Genomic DNA, 12,879 nt, shown 5'->3' on the forward strand with positions numbered 1-12,879 from the left:
GGGTGCCAGGAGTCAAAACCAACTTGACTTGTATGAGCATTGAACATAACAGGTGAATAGGGCTACAGACATGCTTAAACATATTATTATTTAAGAAAAAGTGTGTATATGGTGATGTGATCCAGACAGGGACCTGAAATGTGGACAGTAGGGATTAATTCCCCCCGCCCCCTTGAAAGGCATCCCTTCAAGCTGCAATATGTCCCCAGAGTGGTTAGCTGCAAATAACAGCTGGCGGAAGGATTTTAGTGAGAACTAAAGAAGAAAACATGAAGAAAAAGAAGAACCAACATGAAGAAAAACATGAAGTAAAAGAAGAACCAACATGAAGAAAAACATGAAGAAAAAGAAGAACCAAAATGAAGAAAATGAGTCAGAGTCCTGATTTGGAGCTCCCTCTTTGCACATGCTACAGTCCCCATGTGGACACTGGGCTCCTTCCTGCTCTGTAGCTGCTATTTGTTAATCAAGAGGAGCTTCTGGGTTTAAGCACCACTGCTAATGACACATTGAAGGGAATCTCTAGTTTGGCTCTTCATTTATATTAGATTTTGACCCCAACTTTTTATCTTCTGCTGTGCTGTTCCAGGTTTTATGTGGTTTTACTCTGTTATGCATTCTGTGATATTATGGAGAGACCATATCACTCCAGTATAAGAGAACTACACTGGCTGCCAATAAGTTTCCTGGCAAAATACAAGGTGCTGGTTAATAACCTATAAAACCTTAAACAGCTTGGGCCCTGGGTGTTTAAGAGAACGTCTTCTTTGCTATGAACCACACCGCTCATTGAGATCATCAGGAGAGGTTCGTCTGCAGTTGCCACCATCTTGTTTGGTGGCTACTCAGGGACGGGCCTTCTCCATTGCTGCCCCAAGGCTCTGGAATGCATTCCCTGCTGAAAGAAAAGCCTCCCCATTTCTAACAACTTTTTAAAAGTCTGTCAAGACATGTTTGTTCACCTAGGCTTTTAATTAGATACTGTTCTGATAGTCTTTAACATTGTTTTAAATTTAAAATTATTTTGGTTTTAACCTTTTTATTTTGTTGTAATTTGTATTTTTTTGTGAGCCATCAAGAGACATAAGCTTGGGGTGGGATCGAAATATGTCAAATACATACATACATGCATTTTTCAAATCAAATCAAATTTATTTTGGACTACTGACCATAAAATATGGTGTTTTTTGTAAGCCACCCTAGTCACTTATGGGAGGGTCGAGTATACATTTATTAAATAAAACAACATGTGTTGTAATTCTGTTATTTTCTACTTTGTTTTGCTTTGTTTTATTTGCACATTTTTATTCCAGCGGGCATTTTAATTTGGGCTCTTAGTGTGTTTGTAATTTGACTGCTGTGATTGTTTAACTTCTGCTTTAGATTATGTTGTGGTGTTATGATCATTATGTAAATATGTTGGTTTTATTGTTTTCAAGCTGCTGTGAGCCACCCTGAGCTCATTTTGAGAGAGAAGATCTGGATGCTGAGGATATGGTGGTTTGTTTATGGTGAATGGTGGTTTGTTTTTTAGCCTATGGAACTCGGTCTTGGTTGTATTTGCTGCTATTTTAACCACTGCTTTCATTTTACTGCAATGTCGTCTTCTCTTGTGGTTTGCTATTGTAACAGTTTCTAATCTAATGCGTGACATGTCTTTTAAAATTTTAGTGGGGTGTTCAAGAAGATTGGAAACTATTCTTGTTGTATTTAAAGAACTATTTTCCTACTATGGACTTTACAGCAGGGTTCGAAATTTAGTAAAAAACTGCAGGTTGGGTAGATTAGCTGTGTTTGTAAGGGTTTAAATTTATGTTTTGAATTATTATTATAGCAAGGGTAAACTTTATAGCTGATGATTCACGAAGAGATGTGTGCGGGAAGTCCACTTTTGTCTATGTGTAATCAATGACAATATTATTATTGTTAAAACTAATAAAAATTGAATTTGGGGAAAAAATAAAAAAATGAGTGGGGTGTTCTCTTGTGAGCTGCCTTGAACCTTTTGAACAGAACCCCCTGCCTGAGGAGCTATCAATGCCTGTAACAAATAAAAAGAATAGAACATCATAAGGAACAATCATCACGCGCTCCCTGCTTGTGTATGTACCTGCGTCCAACTGTATCTGTACAGATTATATTTCCACGACTCTTGTTTGCGTTTGGGGGCGGGGGAAGAGCTATGGAAAGTTCATAGTCGCGGATTGTGTTTGCGCGCTCGATCATTCCCTTCTCTTTCTGTAATGTGCCGCCGCCGCCGCCTCTTTCCCCTCCACCCGCCCTAGCCAGGGAAGCAGCAGCAGCTGTCCCGATGCTGACATTCTCCCTGCCAGGCATTCCAACTCTCTGAGGTCATCGGGATGCAAATAGAGGGGGCTGGACTGCAATGATCGCTCTGTATCCTTCCGCATGGCTGGAGCAAAGGGGAACGCCTCTAAAGGGGGAAGCAAGCAAGGAAGAAAGGAAGGAAGAAAAACCCCTCGCACACGCACTGGCCGCTGGCAAACAGGCAGGCGGCGAGGGAGGGGCAGCAAGAGGGAGAGATCTGGTGCTCCAGCAGTCCAGGGGCTTCCTCCTCTGTCACAGGAAGGTGGCTGGCCGGGCAGCCTTCTTTTGCGGTCGCGTTTACTCCTCCTGCTCTGACTCTCTGCCCAGTCGGTGGAATGATATCCAGACTGAGATGTGTGGTTGTTGTTGTTGTTGTTGTTGAGGCAGGAAGTGAGGAATGTTTTCACTCTGAGTGACTGAGGTGCCGGAGAAGCTCGCCAGGCTGCTTTTGTACAGGAAAAGGGGACCCGGGAGTCTCTTGCCGAGGATACCCATGACATGGCTTTATCGGAAGAGCTCCCAAGGCGGCGCCCGGAGTTGTGCACCTAACGGAGGAGAGCTTTCCCCCTTGGATTACTGCGACAGGTAAACTTTGGGAGATAGTTTAAGATCTGTCCGCAATACCCAAGAGCTGTTTCTGACGGTTTTTGTTTTGCTTCGAAAGAGTACTTAGTCCATGCTCCCAGCGCCAGCCAGGTTGCATTCGGTTCACCACTTGCTCTTGAGTAGTCCGATCTAGACTGCAGAGGGCTGCAGTCCTGAATCAGCCCCAAGCAAGCGGACTTGTCCCATTGACATCAGCTGGGGTTTGCTTTGGGTGAACCTGGTTAGGATCGGGCTGCGAAGTGGCTTGCTGCATACTCGGATGAGGAATAAAACATCGCTGCCAACGTCTTGTAGCTTCGCTCCCCTCCCCAGTGTGCCTTTGTTCATTTCTGCTTTGCAGTGCCTTTGATTTAAATAAAGTTTGCTCTTGCTTTCAGTAAACAAACAAACAAAATCAAAAATCTTGCAGTGTGCAGAAAGGAAACGAGTCTCTCTTTGAATTATATATAGATCTAAACAGGTTAAAATAGAGAGATTTCACAAGAAAAATTATAACCTGTCCTACTTACATTGTGGTCAGTTGACCTCTTGCTATGTCTTCGGGCTCTAAAAGCTAGAGAAAGGGGGAAATGCTAACTTCCATGTACTGTAGACAACTGAAGATGCTCTGAGTGTTGCACTTGAGTTGTAGATCCATACTTATTTATTATTACTTATATAGTCTGCAATTTCTGAGCAGCCTCTGTCCTCAGCACACACACACACACACACACCCCAATTCAAATGTTTAAATTTCCTTGCTGTTTAGTTTGTTAACACAAGAAATGATTTTAGGGAGTTGACTGATAACAGGGTATCACCTTGATTTGTAGATTTTTTCTCTCTATTTGTTTTAAACCAGCAATGCATAATTTCACCAAGTGGAAACCTATTTCCTCCCCACATGTATCAATCTCATTCCTTTTTCCAAATTGTGGGGTAAGATATAAGGCAAAAGGAGAGGCATAAAGTAGGCCATGTATTGAAATGGGGAAAGCTGAACTTCGGGTAGTTATGCCTTGTTTATAAAAAGCGTAGGTTAAATCAGAATATAACATAGAAAGTTTTCTAGGCCTGCTAAATCTAGAATGATGATTTCAACAGATAGGTGATTGGATTTGCTACTGTTGGCACTTTAGTGCTATCTTCTTATAGCTTGCAAACTCTCTTAATTGTGCTGATAGACATTATTTTGAAATAAGCATTTAATTTGGAGTGGGGGAGTGCACGACGACACACAACTAACATGACAGCAGCTGGTCACAGCAAATAACAGCTGCAAAACAAAACTGCTTGTGCTGTGTTTGCAAGAATTGTGCTGGGCCAGCATGAAAAGTTGTTGAATAGGTTCGAAGCATTATTTCCCCCCCAGACATTTGCCAACTGGCTCGCTGCAATTCTGTTTAATTGTGGCATAATAATTAATGCTGTATGTGTCATTTTTTTGGTGAGCAAACTGGATTAGGAATCATGAATGGAGACTGTCCTGAAATCTCACTGGAATTGCCTGAGGAGATTTCTCCTCTCCCTGCGTGTGAAAACATGTCTCATAAGTCAGGAAAACTGTCACTTTTTAAAATGTATAAAGTCGTATTACAGCAAACGTTGTTTGGCATTGCTCTGAGGAAAACATGGCATTAATGCTGTGCAGTCTGGGCAAGACCGAATCTGACAGACTTTGAGCACAAACCCAGTTTAGTCAAAGCTGGGCCCGTCTTAAGTCTCATTGACTTCAGTGGAAGACAGATGCAGCCCAATCCCATCCATGTTGATTTGGAAGGAAGCCCTTCTAATTTCAAAGGGACTTACTCCCAACTATGATTGCAGCTTCAAACATGTGCTTACTGAGGTGACCCAAGGCCCTGCAGCACCTGAAATGAGATGCCAAATGTAGGCGTGTGTACGGACCAGATGGCATGGTTCGGTCCAAATTCAGTTTGAATTTGGACCAAACTGCAGTTCCCCGAACTGGTTTGCTTGAACCCATCTGCTGGGCTGGTCAGGTCAGCGAACCGGTTAGACCATGTTGACAAATTGGGTCGAACTGGTTTGTGATCGAACCGGCCCAGTTCACGGTGGACTGGTTCAACATCGAACTGGTCTGTACACACCCCTAGCTAAATGCTGCCTTTCCCCATGCTCCTGGTGGGGCCCAGCCCCCGCCTTCAAAATCAACTCTTGCCAGCTTTGCAAGGAGAAGTACTCCTTTCAAAGTTTGCAGTGCTAAGATTGGTCCTGAAGAGCTTCTCCAATGGTGGCTGCAGTGGGCATCTACCAACCCTGCTGGCCCTCCAGTAATCTGCCGCCTGAGGTGACTGCTTCACCTCGCCTCATGAAAAGACTCCGTGTGCTTCTTTTTCCTTCTGTTGAAATCAGTGGGTCTTGAAAGTGCTTCTCTTGGTAGATGGAGTCAGGTAAACAGAGGATAGAGGCAGGCTCAGGATTCCCAGACTTTACGAATGGTAATGTTAACAAAAGAGCAAAAGTGCTAGCTAAAATGTCAGATTTTATGTTTCCAAATGAGTCTTTATTGAGATTGTGAATTAAAGTGATGGGGGGTGGGGAGCAGCACCCACTTAAAAAAATGAGGTCTTCACTACCAAGACACAGAGCAAGCGAAGCCTGGACCACAAATGCCATTGCTAGGGATGGATCCATCCAACAGTATGCAGGCCATGTAAACAGAACCCAGCACTGTCCCTGTTATCTTTGGAAAACGGACCCCAAAACATTCCAACACAGAGCTAAGTTCAGGAGGAACATAGGAAGCTGCCTTATGATCCACTTAGCTCAGTGTTGTCTACACCGACTGGCAGCAGTTCTCCAAGGCCCCAGACAAGCGTCTCAGGCCACTCCTACCTGGAGATGCCAGGGATTGAAGCTGGGACCTTCTGCATGTAAAACAGATGCTCTACCACAGAGTTACAGTCCCATCTCCTCACTGATAAAGAAGAAGGAAGTTGTTTTGTTCATAATATTGCAAGAACTTCATCTGGCTGCAGCTCACAACTCATTTTTCTCCAGAGGAGCCAAAAATGGGGCTGTACCAGGCTGAAGGAGCTGTGGATTGTAGCAGAAGTGCAGTGGGCATTTCCTACCCGTGAATGCATGAATGCATGCATGCATATACTGTACTCATTTCTTTAACTGTTCATTGTGCTTCTAGTTGGGTTTGTAATTTTATATGTATCCCCAGTAAAATGTAGCACTAATGTGGTGTTGGGGGCAGGGGTGGGAGAAGCTCTATTGAATTACTTTCCCCACTTCTGTCCTTTGGGCTGAATATCCTCCAAACTGATGTTCCAGACCATAAAGAACAAATGTGAAGAAGCTTTCTGTCATGTCTGACTTCCTGCCACATGTTCTATACTTACATTTAATCATATGTTTAGTGCCAGCTTTATTTTAAGGACTGTACAGAACATGGACATGGCATTGTGGCTGCACAGAAGGCTTGCAGCCTGCACTAGTAATTGCTAGAAGGACTGAGAAAAGAAAATGAGGACTAGATCCTTAAAATTGATGCAGAACATGATGGGAGGATCCCATCATGTCCTCAGGTTGATCCTGTCATGTTCTGCATCAATTTTAAGGATCTAGTCCTCATTTTTTAAAAAGACCTCTTCTGCTTCATCTGAGCCAGAATTTGTCTCCAGGTGAACAACCCAGTGGCAAACTACTGTATTGACCTGAATCCAAAACTAGGTCCCCCCCGCCGCTAGATTCTTTGATGTTAGAAATCAGGGGGTCATCTTAAATTCAGAGCAAGTACAGGATCTTAAGGAGAGGGGTGCTATATTAACAGTGACACAAGTTGGAGAATACTTGGATCTTCTTTCTCTTGGATCCCCGAAGAAAACAAGAAACCTCTCCTGTGAGAATACTGTTGGATGTCCAGTGATAATACTGTGGGTAGTTCTTTGCAAGTGTGATTAATATGTGAGTTTGTTGCTTTGGTATAATCTTATCTATCACACTTCCTACCCCAAAGTGAGAAACTGTGTGTAACTAAATGCACTGCATTCCTAATGCAGAGTGGTGAACATTTTGAAGCTCAGTTAGAAATGTAGCAAATGCAGACACTTGCTCTTCAGATGAGGGCCCTTATTGTGCACATTCTGGGGCATGGCAAAGTCTGATTCAGGGTGGATAAGAATAAATGATTTTTTTAAAAAAAATTAAAATCGGATTTTTAAATTTAAATTGGATTTATTTTGATTTAAATTGGATTTTTAAAAAATCAGATTTTTTAAATAAAATGCTTTTTGAGGGAAAAATCTATCTAAAGATAGTTTTCTATTTAAGATACATTATAGTCCAAAGCTTATTCATCATGAAATAAGGATTAGTTTTTAATTATGTAGCATGAGGCTTTATATATGCAATATTCATTTTTGGGAGGAAATGAATTCCATTAATCTATTCACAATGTCATGCTCTTCCAGAGGTTTCTGTAAGATTATGTTGGGCAATTTTTCTATCTAGAAGAGGACCAAAAATGAAACTTTCATTTGGTTGTAAATATTAAGATTATACCAGCAAGAATGAGTCTTTATGTAAAAAACCATGATTTAAATCTAGTCTTACTGACTAGTGATTTAAATCATGATTTAAATCGATTTGATTTAAACTGAATCTGCCCTGGTCCGATTCCATGGAAAATTCTTCCATACCAGAGAGGGTTGGTAAATGCTTGCTAAGCACATCTGTGTCCTGTTCTCTCAAATGGGTATAGATTCAGAAAGGAAAAGGCTGCACCCATAAACCTATGCTTAGGGTATATCAGCATTGCAGTATTGTTGTGGGATGTTCTCTGCACAACTGTACACCCCTTGACATTTCACAGACGGAAATAAGGACTAATTTCTAAGACCTCCTGTTCTCATACCAGAGATGGCTTCCTGGGCTGTCCGCCCTCATCATGAAGGCTCTACTCTGTCTGTCAATATGTGGCATTCATTTATTTTGCAATAGCCTCCATCCTCCATTGATTTAAAAGCCAAGAACGTATTTGGTCCTTTGGTTAAAGAAGCATTAGAACATAAGAACAACCCTGCTGGATCAGGCCCAAGGCCTATCTAGTCCAGCATCCTGTCTTACACAGTGGTCCACCAGATGTCTCTGCGAAGCCCACAGTCAAGAGGTGAGGGCATACCCTCTCTCCTGCTGCTGTTCCCCTGCAACTGGCATTTAGAGGCATCTTGCCTCTGAAGCTGGCCTATAACCACCGGACTAGCAGCCATTGATAATAAGAAAAATGTGCTTTTCTGATATGATACAATCACAGTTTAATGCATTAACATTTAATCTATACTGTGAAATGGCAGGCAGTGTGCTTGCATGGGGCTTTAGTGTTCATGCACATCTGTTTACATACATGTGCACTAGAGAAAAGTAGTATATGCACATACCCTTCAGAAATCTAACTTCTAGAGGCTCTGGGAAAAGATCAGAATCCTGGAGAACAGAACACCAGCACATCACTCGAATAAAGTTTTAAGACGGCATTTTAAAAAGGCAAACCGTGGGACAAAATGGAGAGAGTGATTTATTTGGGGCAAGTGACAAAAACCCAAGACCGTCCCTGATAAATAGGGGCAATTGGAGCATATGGAACTGTTGTTCCTTTAGTATGGATGTCTGCCGTGGTTGAAAACCATCTCCTTTTCCAAAGATGCTTCCTGCTTTGCTGGGAGTGGTGCCAACAGAAGACAGACATCCCTAAAAGTCCTGATCCCTGATTTATCACCTTGGCTATTACCCACACTGTTTAGCATGTTTTTAGCTTCAGCTGTGGGTTAGGATGCTGTGGAAAACAGAGGCGACATGGTGCTGTCCCAATAAATGGAATATAAATATTATGCTCTTGAAGGATTTTGTTTTCCATAAATATTTACTTATTTCATTTTTTATTCCACCCATTTTATTGTATGTTTTAATCCTCTGTTATGAGCCACCCAGAGTACAATTTGTTATGGGGCAACTAACAAAGTTTATCATTATTTATTTATTTATTATTTCTTGTCCCACACGAAACTTAAGGGTGGCATGCGTATGTAGCCGACCCTTTCCATTGGCAATAGGAAACAAATAAGTTAAGTTGGGCACAATCTTTGTGGATATTGTTGGCTTAAACCTCTAGTCTAAATTGTTGAAAGATTACTTTCTGTTTATGGAACTAATCCATACAAACTACAAAGACAAAAGATGTGAACACAGTGTATGTCTTTTGAAATAATGGATGAAACAAAGCAACAACCCATTTTTATATTTAACTTTAAATAATATCTAATAACTTGAATACTAAATCAGAACAATAATTAATTGCTAATTAGGAAAGATGCAAAAGGGTGACATGAATTTATATCCCCAGGTCTATGAGGATTTAAATAAAGCTGTGGGCCCCTCTTTACACCATGGACTCCAAAGGAGGGGGCAAGACTTCTTGTAATCCAGTCAATGGCAGAAGAGTCATAGGAAGCTGCCAAACACTGAGTCAGACCATTGATCCATCTAGCTCAATATTGTCTGCACAGACTGGCAGCGGCTTCCCCAAGGCCACAGGCAGGAGTCTCTCTCAGCCCCATCTTGGAGATGTCGGTGGTGGTGGGGACTTGGAATCTCCTGCTCTTCCTAGAGTGGCCCCATCCCCTAAGGAGAATATCTTACAATGCTCACATGTGGTCTCCCATGCAAGTGCAACCAGGGCAGATCCTGCTTAGCAAAGGGGACAATTCATGCTTGCTACCACAAGACCAGCTCTCCTCCACAGGGCTTCTCTACTTGGGTCCCTAGAAGATGTTGGACTACAACTCCCATCACCCCTGGAATTTGGCCATTGTGGGTAGGGATGATGGGGATTGTAGTCCAACAACATCTAGGGACCCAAGTATGAGAACCCTTGTACTGGAAGGTCTTAGGCAAGCCCTAAAACCAGTGGTCCCTCTAATTTTTTTCAGCTCTGTGAGGAATGAGTTTTGTTCTGGGTGGCAGTATCAAGGCAGTGTGTATGCACCTGCATTCAGAATGGGGCCTTCTTGATTCAACCTGAGCAGGATCTAAATTGAACTGAGTGGACATACAAAAACTTGTGAGCGCGCTCACGTACGCACGCCTTAGAACAGTGCCTAAAACCCTTTCCCATTTCCTTCCATCTGTAATGTGGGGCTAATAATACTAGTCTACCCAGCGGGGCTGCTGTAAGAATCCTTGTGGTACTGTATGTGGAATGCACTGAGCAGTTACAGAACATGCTTAAAAAAACAAATTAAAAAAACAAACTTTTTTCTTCCCAGGCAAAGATTTGCCCATGAATGACACTGTGAGTTACCAAGCATTACATACTAAGTTTAATTGGCTCTTTCTCCCACTTCTTCCCCAGAATTTGTGTGGATGCTTCCTTTGCTCAGAACTTGGAGGAAAACCTGCTGTTCTTCCATGGCTGCTGCCGCTGCTGCTGGCTGACCGCCTGGGGCCTTTGCAGCTCCTGACTGCTCACGGGAGGCAAGCCGCTTGCCAATGGTTTTCTGTGACTTATTGTGAATGTATTAGGGACGAAAATGCCGCTGCCTTTTGGGCTGAAGCTGAAACGAACTCGACGCTACACAGTGTCTAGCAAGAGCTGTTTGGTGGCCCGCATCCAGCTGCTTAACAGCGAGTTTGTGGAGTTCACACTGTCGGTGGAGAGCACTGGGCAGGAAAGCCTGGAGGCCGTGGCGCAAAGACTGGAACTTCGAGAGGTAGGCAATGTGGCAGGAGGCTGTGGGAGTTTCCACCTTCCTAGGCTATATCATATTCTGGTGTTCCCCATGGCAGACGATGGGTGGGTTCAGACATCATGTAGAATCACGGTTTAGTTAGTCTAACTAACCTTCTTCAGATGTTATAACTTCTCCCCGCCGGCAAAAGGAGAGGAAGTTGCACCCCCACTGTTTCGCTCATGTGCATTCTGCGCCACTCATGATTACGACAGGACTTGTCTGAAGAGGGCAGAGCCTTCCTTGCGGTGGCGGGTGCAGCCCTCTTTAGACAAGCCTCGTCATAACCATGAGTGGCAGGATACGTGGGTGAATGACACGGTGGGGGCGGGACTTCCTCTCCCTTTGCCCCATTGTTCATAGCAACAGCGGGGCAAAGTTATAACATTACAAGTAGACTGTTGTGGTTGGTTTGTATGTCTGAACCCACTTTGGTCAACAAACCATGATTTATTTCAGGCAATCAAACGACGACCTGAATTCAACTTTTGAATTGGTTGTTTGTCCTGACCATGGTCTCGTGATGTCTAAATCCAGAGTCACAGTTTAGTCTTGGTTTATTTCAGTAGCTCTGCTCTTGTGTATAGAAAGGCAAATCTAGATCATGGGACGTGAGGTCAGATGGGATCTGAACAAACCACAGTATGGCAAAACAAACATAAGAACATAGGAAGTTGCCTTATACCAAGTTGGACCATTGGTCCATTTAGCTTAGTATTGTCTACACAGACTGGCAGCAGCTTCTCCAGGGTTGCAGGCAGGAGTCTTTCTCAGCCTTATCTTGGAGAAGCCAGGGAGGCAACATGGGGCCTTCTGCATGCAAGCATGTAGCTGCTCTTCCCAGAGCTGCCCGATCCCCTAAAGGGAATATTTTATAGTGCTCACACATGTGGTCTCCCATTCAAATGAAACCCCTGCTTAGCAAAGGGGACAATTCATGCTTGCCAAATAAACCAAGACTTGGTGATCATCTATGGTGCCAATCCAGGTTTGTTAAATAAACTTCAGATCAAATAGACTGTGTTTAATTTTTCTTGTCAACATTCACACATGCAGAAACAGATTTTGGCAAATTAAAGATAAATGCAGTAGGTGCAGTTGTGTGAGTCTTTTGTAGCAGAATTGACACTTTCAATGAGCTGTCCAGCATGACCCCAAGATCCCTCTCCTATTTAGTCATTGACAGCTCAGATTCTATCAGCATATATATGTGAAGTTGGGGTTTTTTGCCCCAATATGCATTACTTTACACTTGCTTACATTGAACCACATCTGCCATTTTGTTGCCCACTCCTTCAGTTTGGAGAGATCCTTTTGGAGCTCCTCGCAATCTGTTTTGGATTTCAGTACTCTAAATAGTTTGGTGTCATCTGCAAATTTGGCCACCTCACTGCTTACCCTAACTTCTAGATCATTTATGAATAAATTAAAAAGCACTGGTCCGGGTACAGATCCCTGGGGGACCCCACTTCTTACTTCCCTCCATTTAGAGAACTATCCATGTATTCCTACCATCTGTTTCCTACCCTTCAACCAGTTACCAATCCACACATGAACTTGTCCCCTTATCCCATGACTGTTAAGTTTTCTCAAGAGTCTTTGATGAGGAAAGCCCAGAACCACTTATAATCAACAATAAAAGATTAATGTGTGCAGTTATCAGTGTAAGCTGCCCTGAACCTATTTTGAAGTTGAGTGGGATAAACGTGCAGTAAGTAAATACACATTGAAGTGAGTCTCACGATCAGTGAGACCCGCCTTAAGAAGGTTTGCAGGGAGAGCGGGCTTAGCCTGCTCTCCCCGCAGACTATTACAATTGAAGCCCTGGGCAGCCAGATCGACCGCCCACATGACTGCCAGTTCCGTCATGGAGCTGGTGGGGGCTGCGGGAATCGGGGGCCGTGTGGCCACCGGAAGCTCCAGGATGCCCTGTGCAAGCGTGTGGGGCATACTGCAGAGACTCCAGCAGGGGGTCTCCTCATGTGTTGCTGTGGTCAGAGGCATATCTAGGGAAAATAGCGCCTAGGGCAAGCACTGAAATTGCGCCCCCTGTCCAAACATCTGACACCCATCTTTCAGATAACTTTACTATAATATCAGCTGAAAAATATAAGTCAAGCTCGTTAATCTTTTAAAATTTCAAAAACTATTTAGCAGTGGATGTAACCAGACCAAAAAATGCTGGAAAACTACAAATTTCAGTATGCTG

The 12,879-nt window shown here is 43.1% G+C and overlaps 1 protein-coding gene across 4 annotated transcripts in view; it reads left to right on the plus strand.

Annotated features, from left to right (window-relative positions):
• The first annotated feature begins 2,435 nt into the window (after window positions 1–2,435).
• The window catches only part of PTPN21 (protein tyrosine phosphatase non-receptor type 21), a 79,975-nt gene continuing 69,531 nt past the window's right edge, over window positions 2,436–12,879 (plus strand). For all 4 annotated transcript variants that reach the window (XM_053283506.1, XM_053283507.1, XM_053283508.1 and 1 more), the window contains exons 1-2: window positions 2,436–2,913; window positions 10,295–10,652. In XM_053283506.1, the coding sequence (XP_053139481.1) occupies window positions 10,473–10,652 (180 nt within the window). In that variant the 5' untranslated portion in view covers window positions 2,436–2,913; window positions 10,295–10,472. The remainder of the gene's footprint in view (window positions 2,914–10,294; window positions 10,653–12,879) is intronic.

This window comes from Hemicordylus capensis, chromosome 1, assembly GCF_027244095.1.
Source record: "Hemicordylus capensis ecotype Gifberg chromosome 1, rHemCap1.1.pri, whole genome shotgun sequence".
NCBI classification, from domain to species: Eukaryota; Metazoa; Chordata; class Lepidosauria; order Squamata; family Cordylidae; genus Hemicordylus; species Hemicordylus capensis.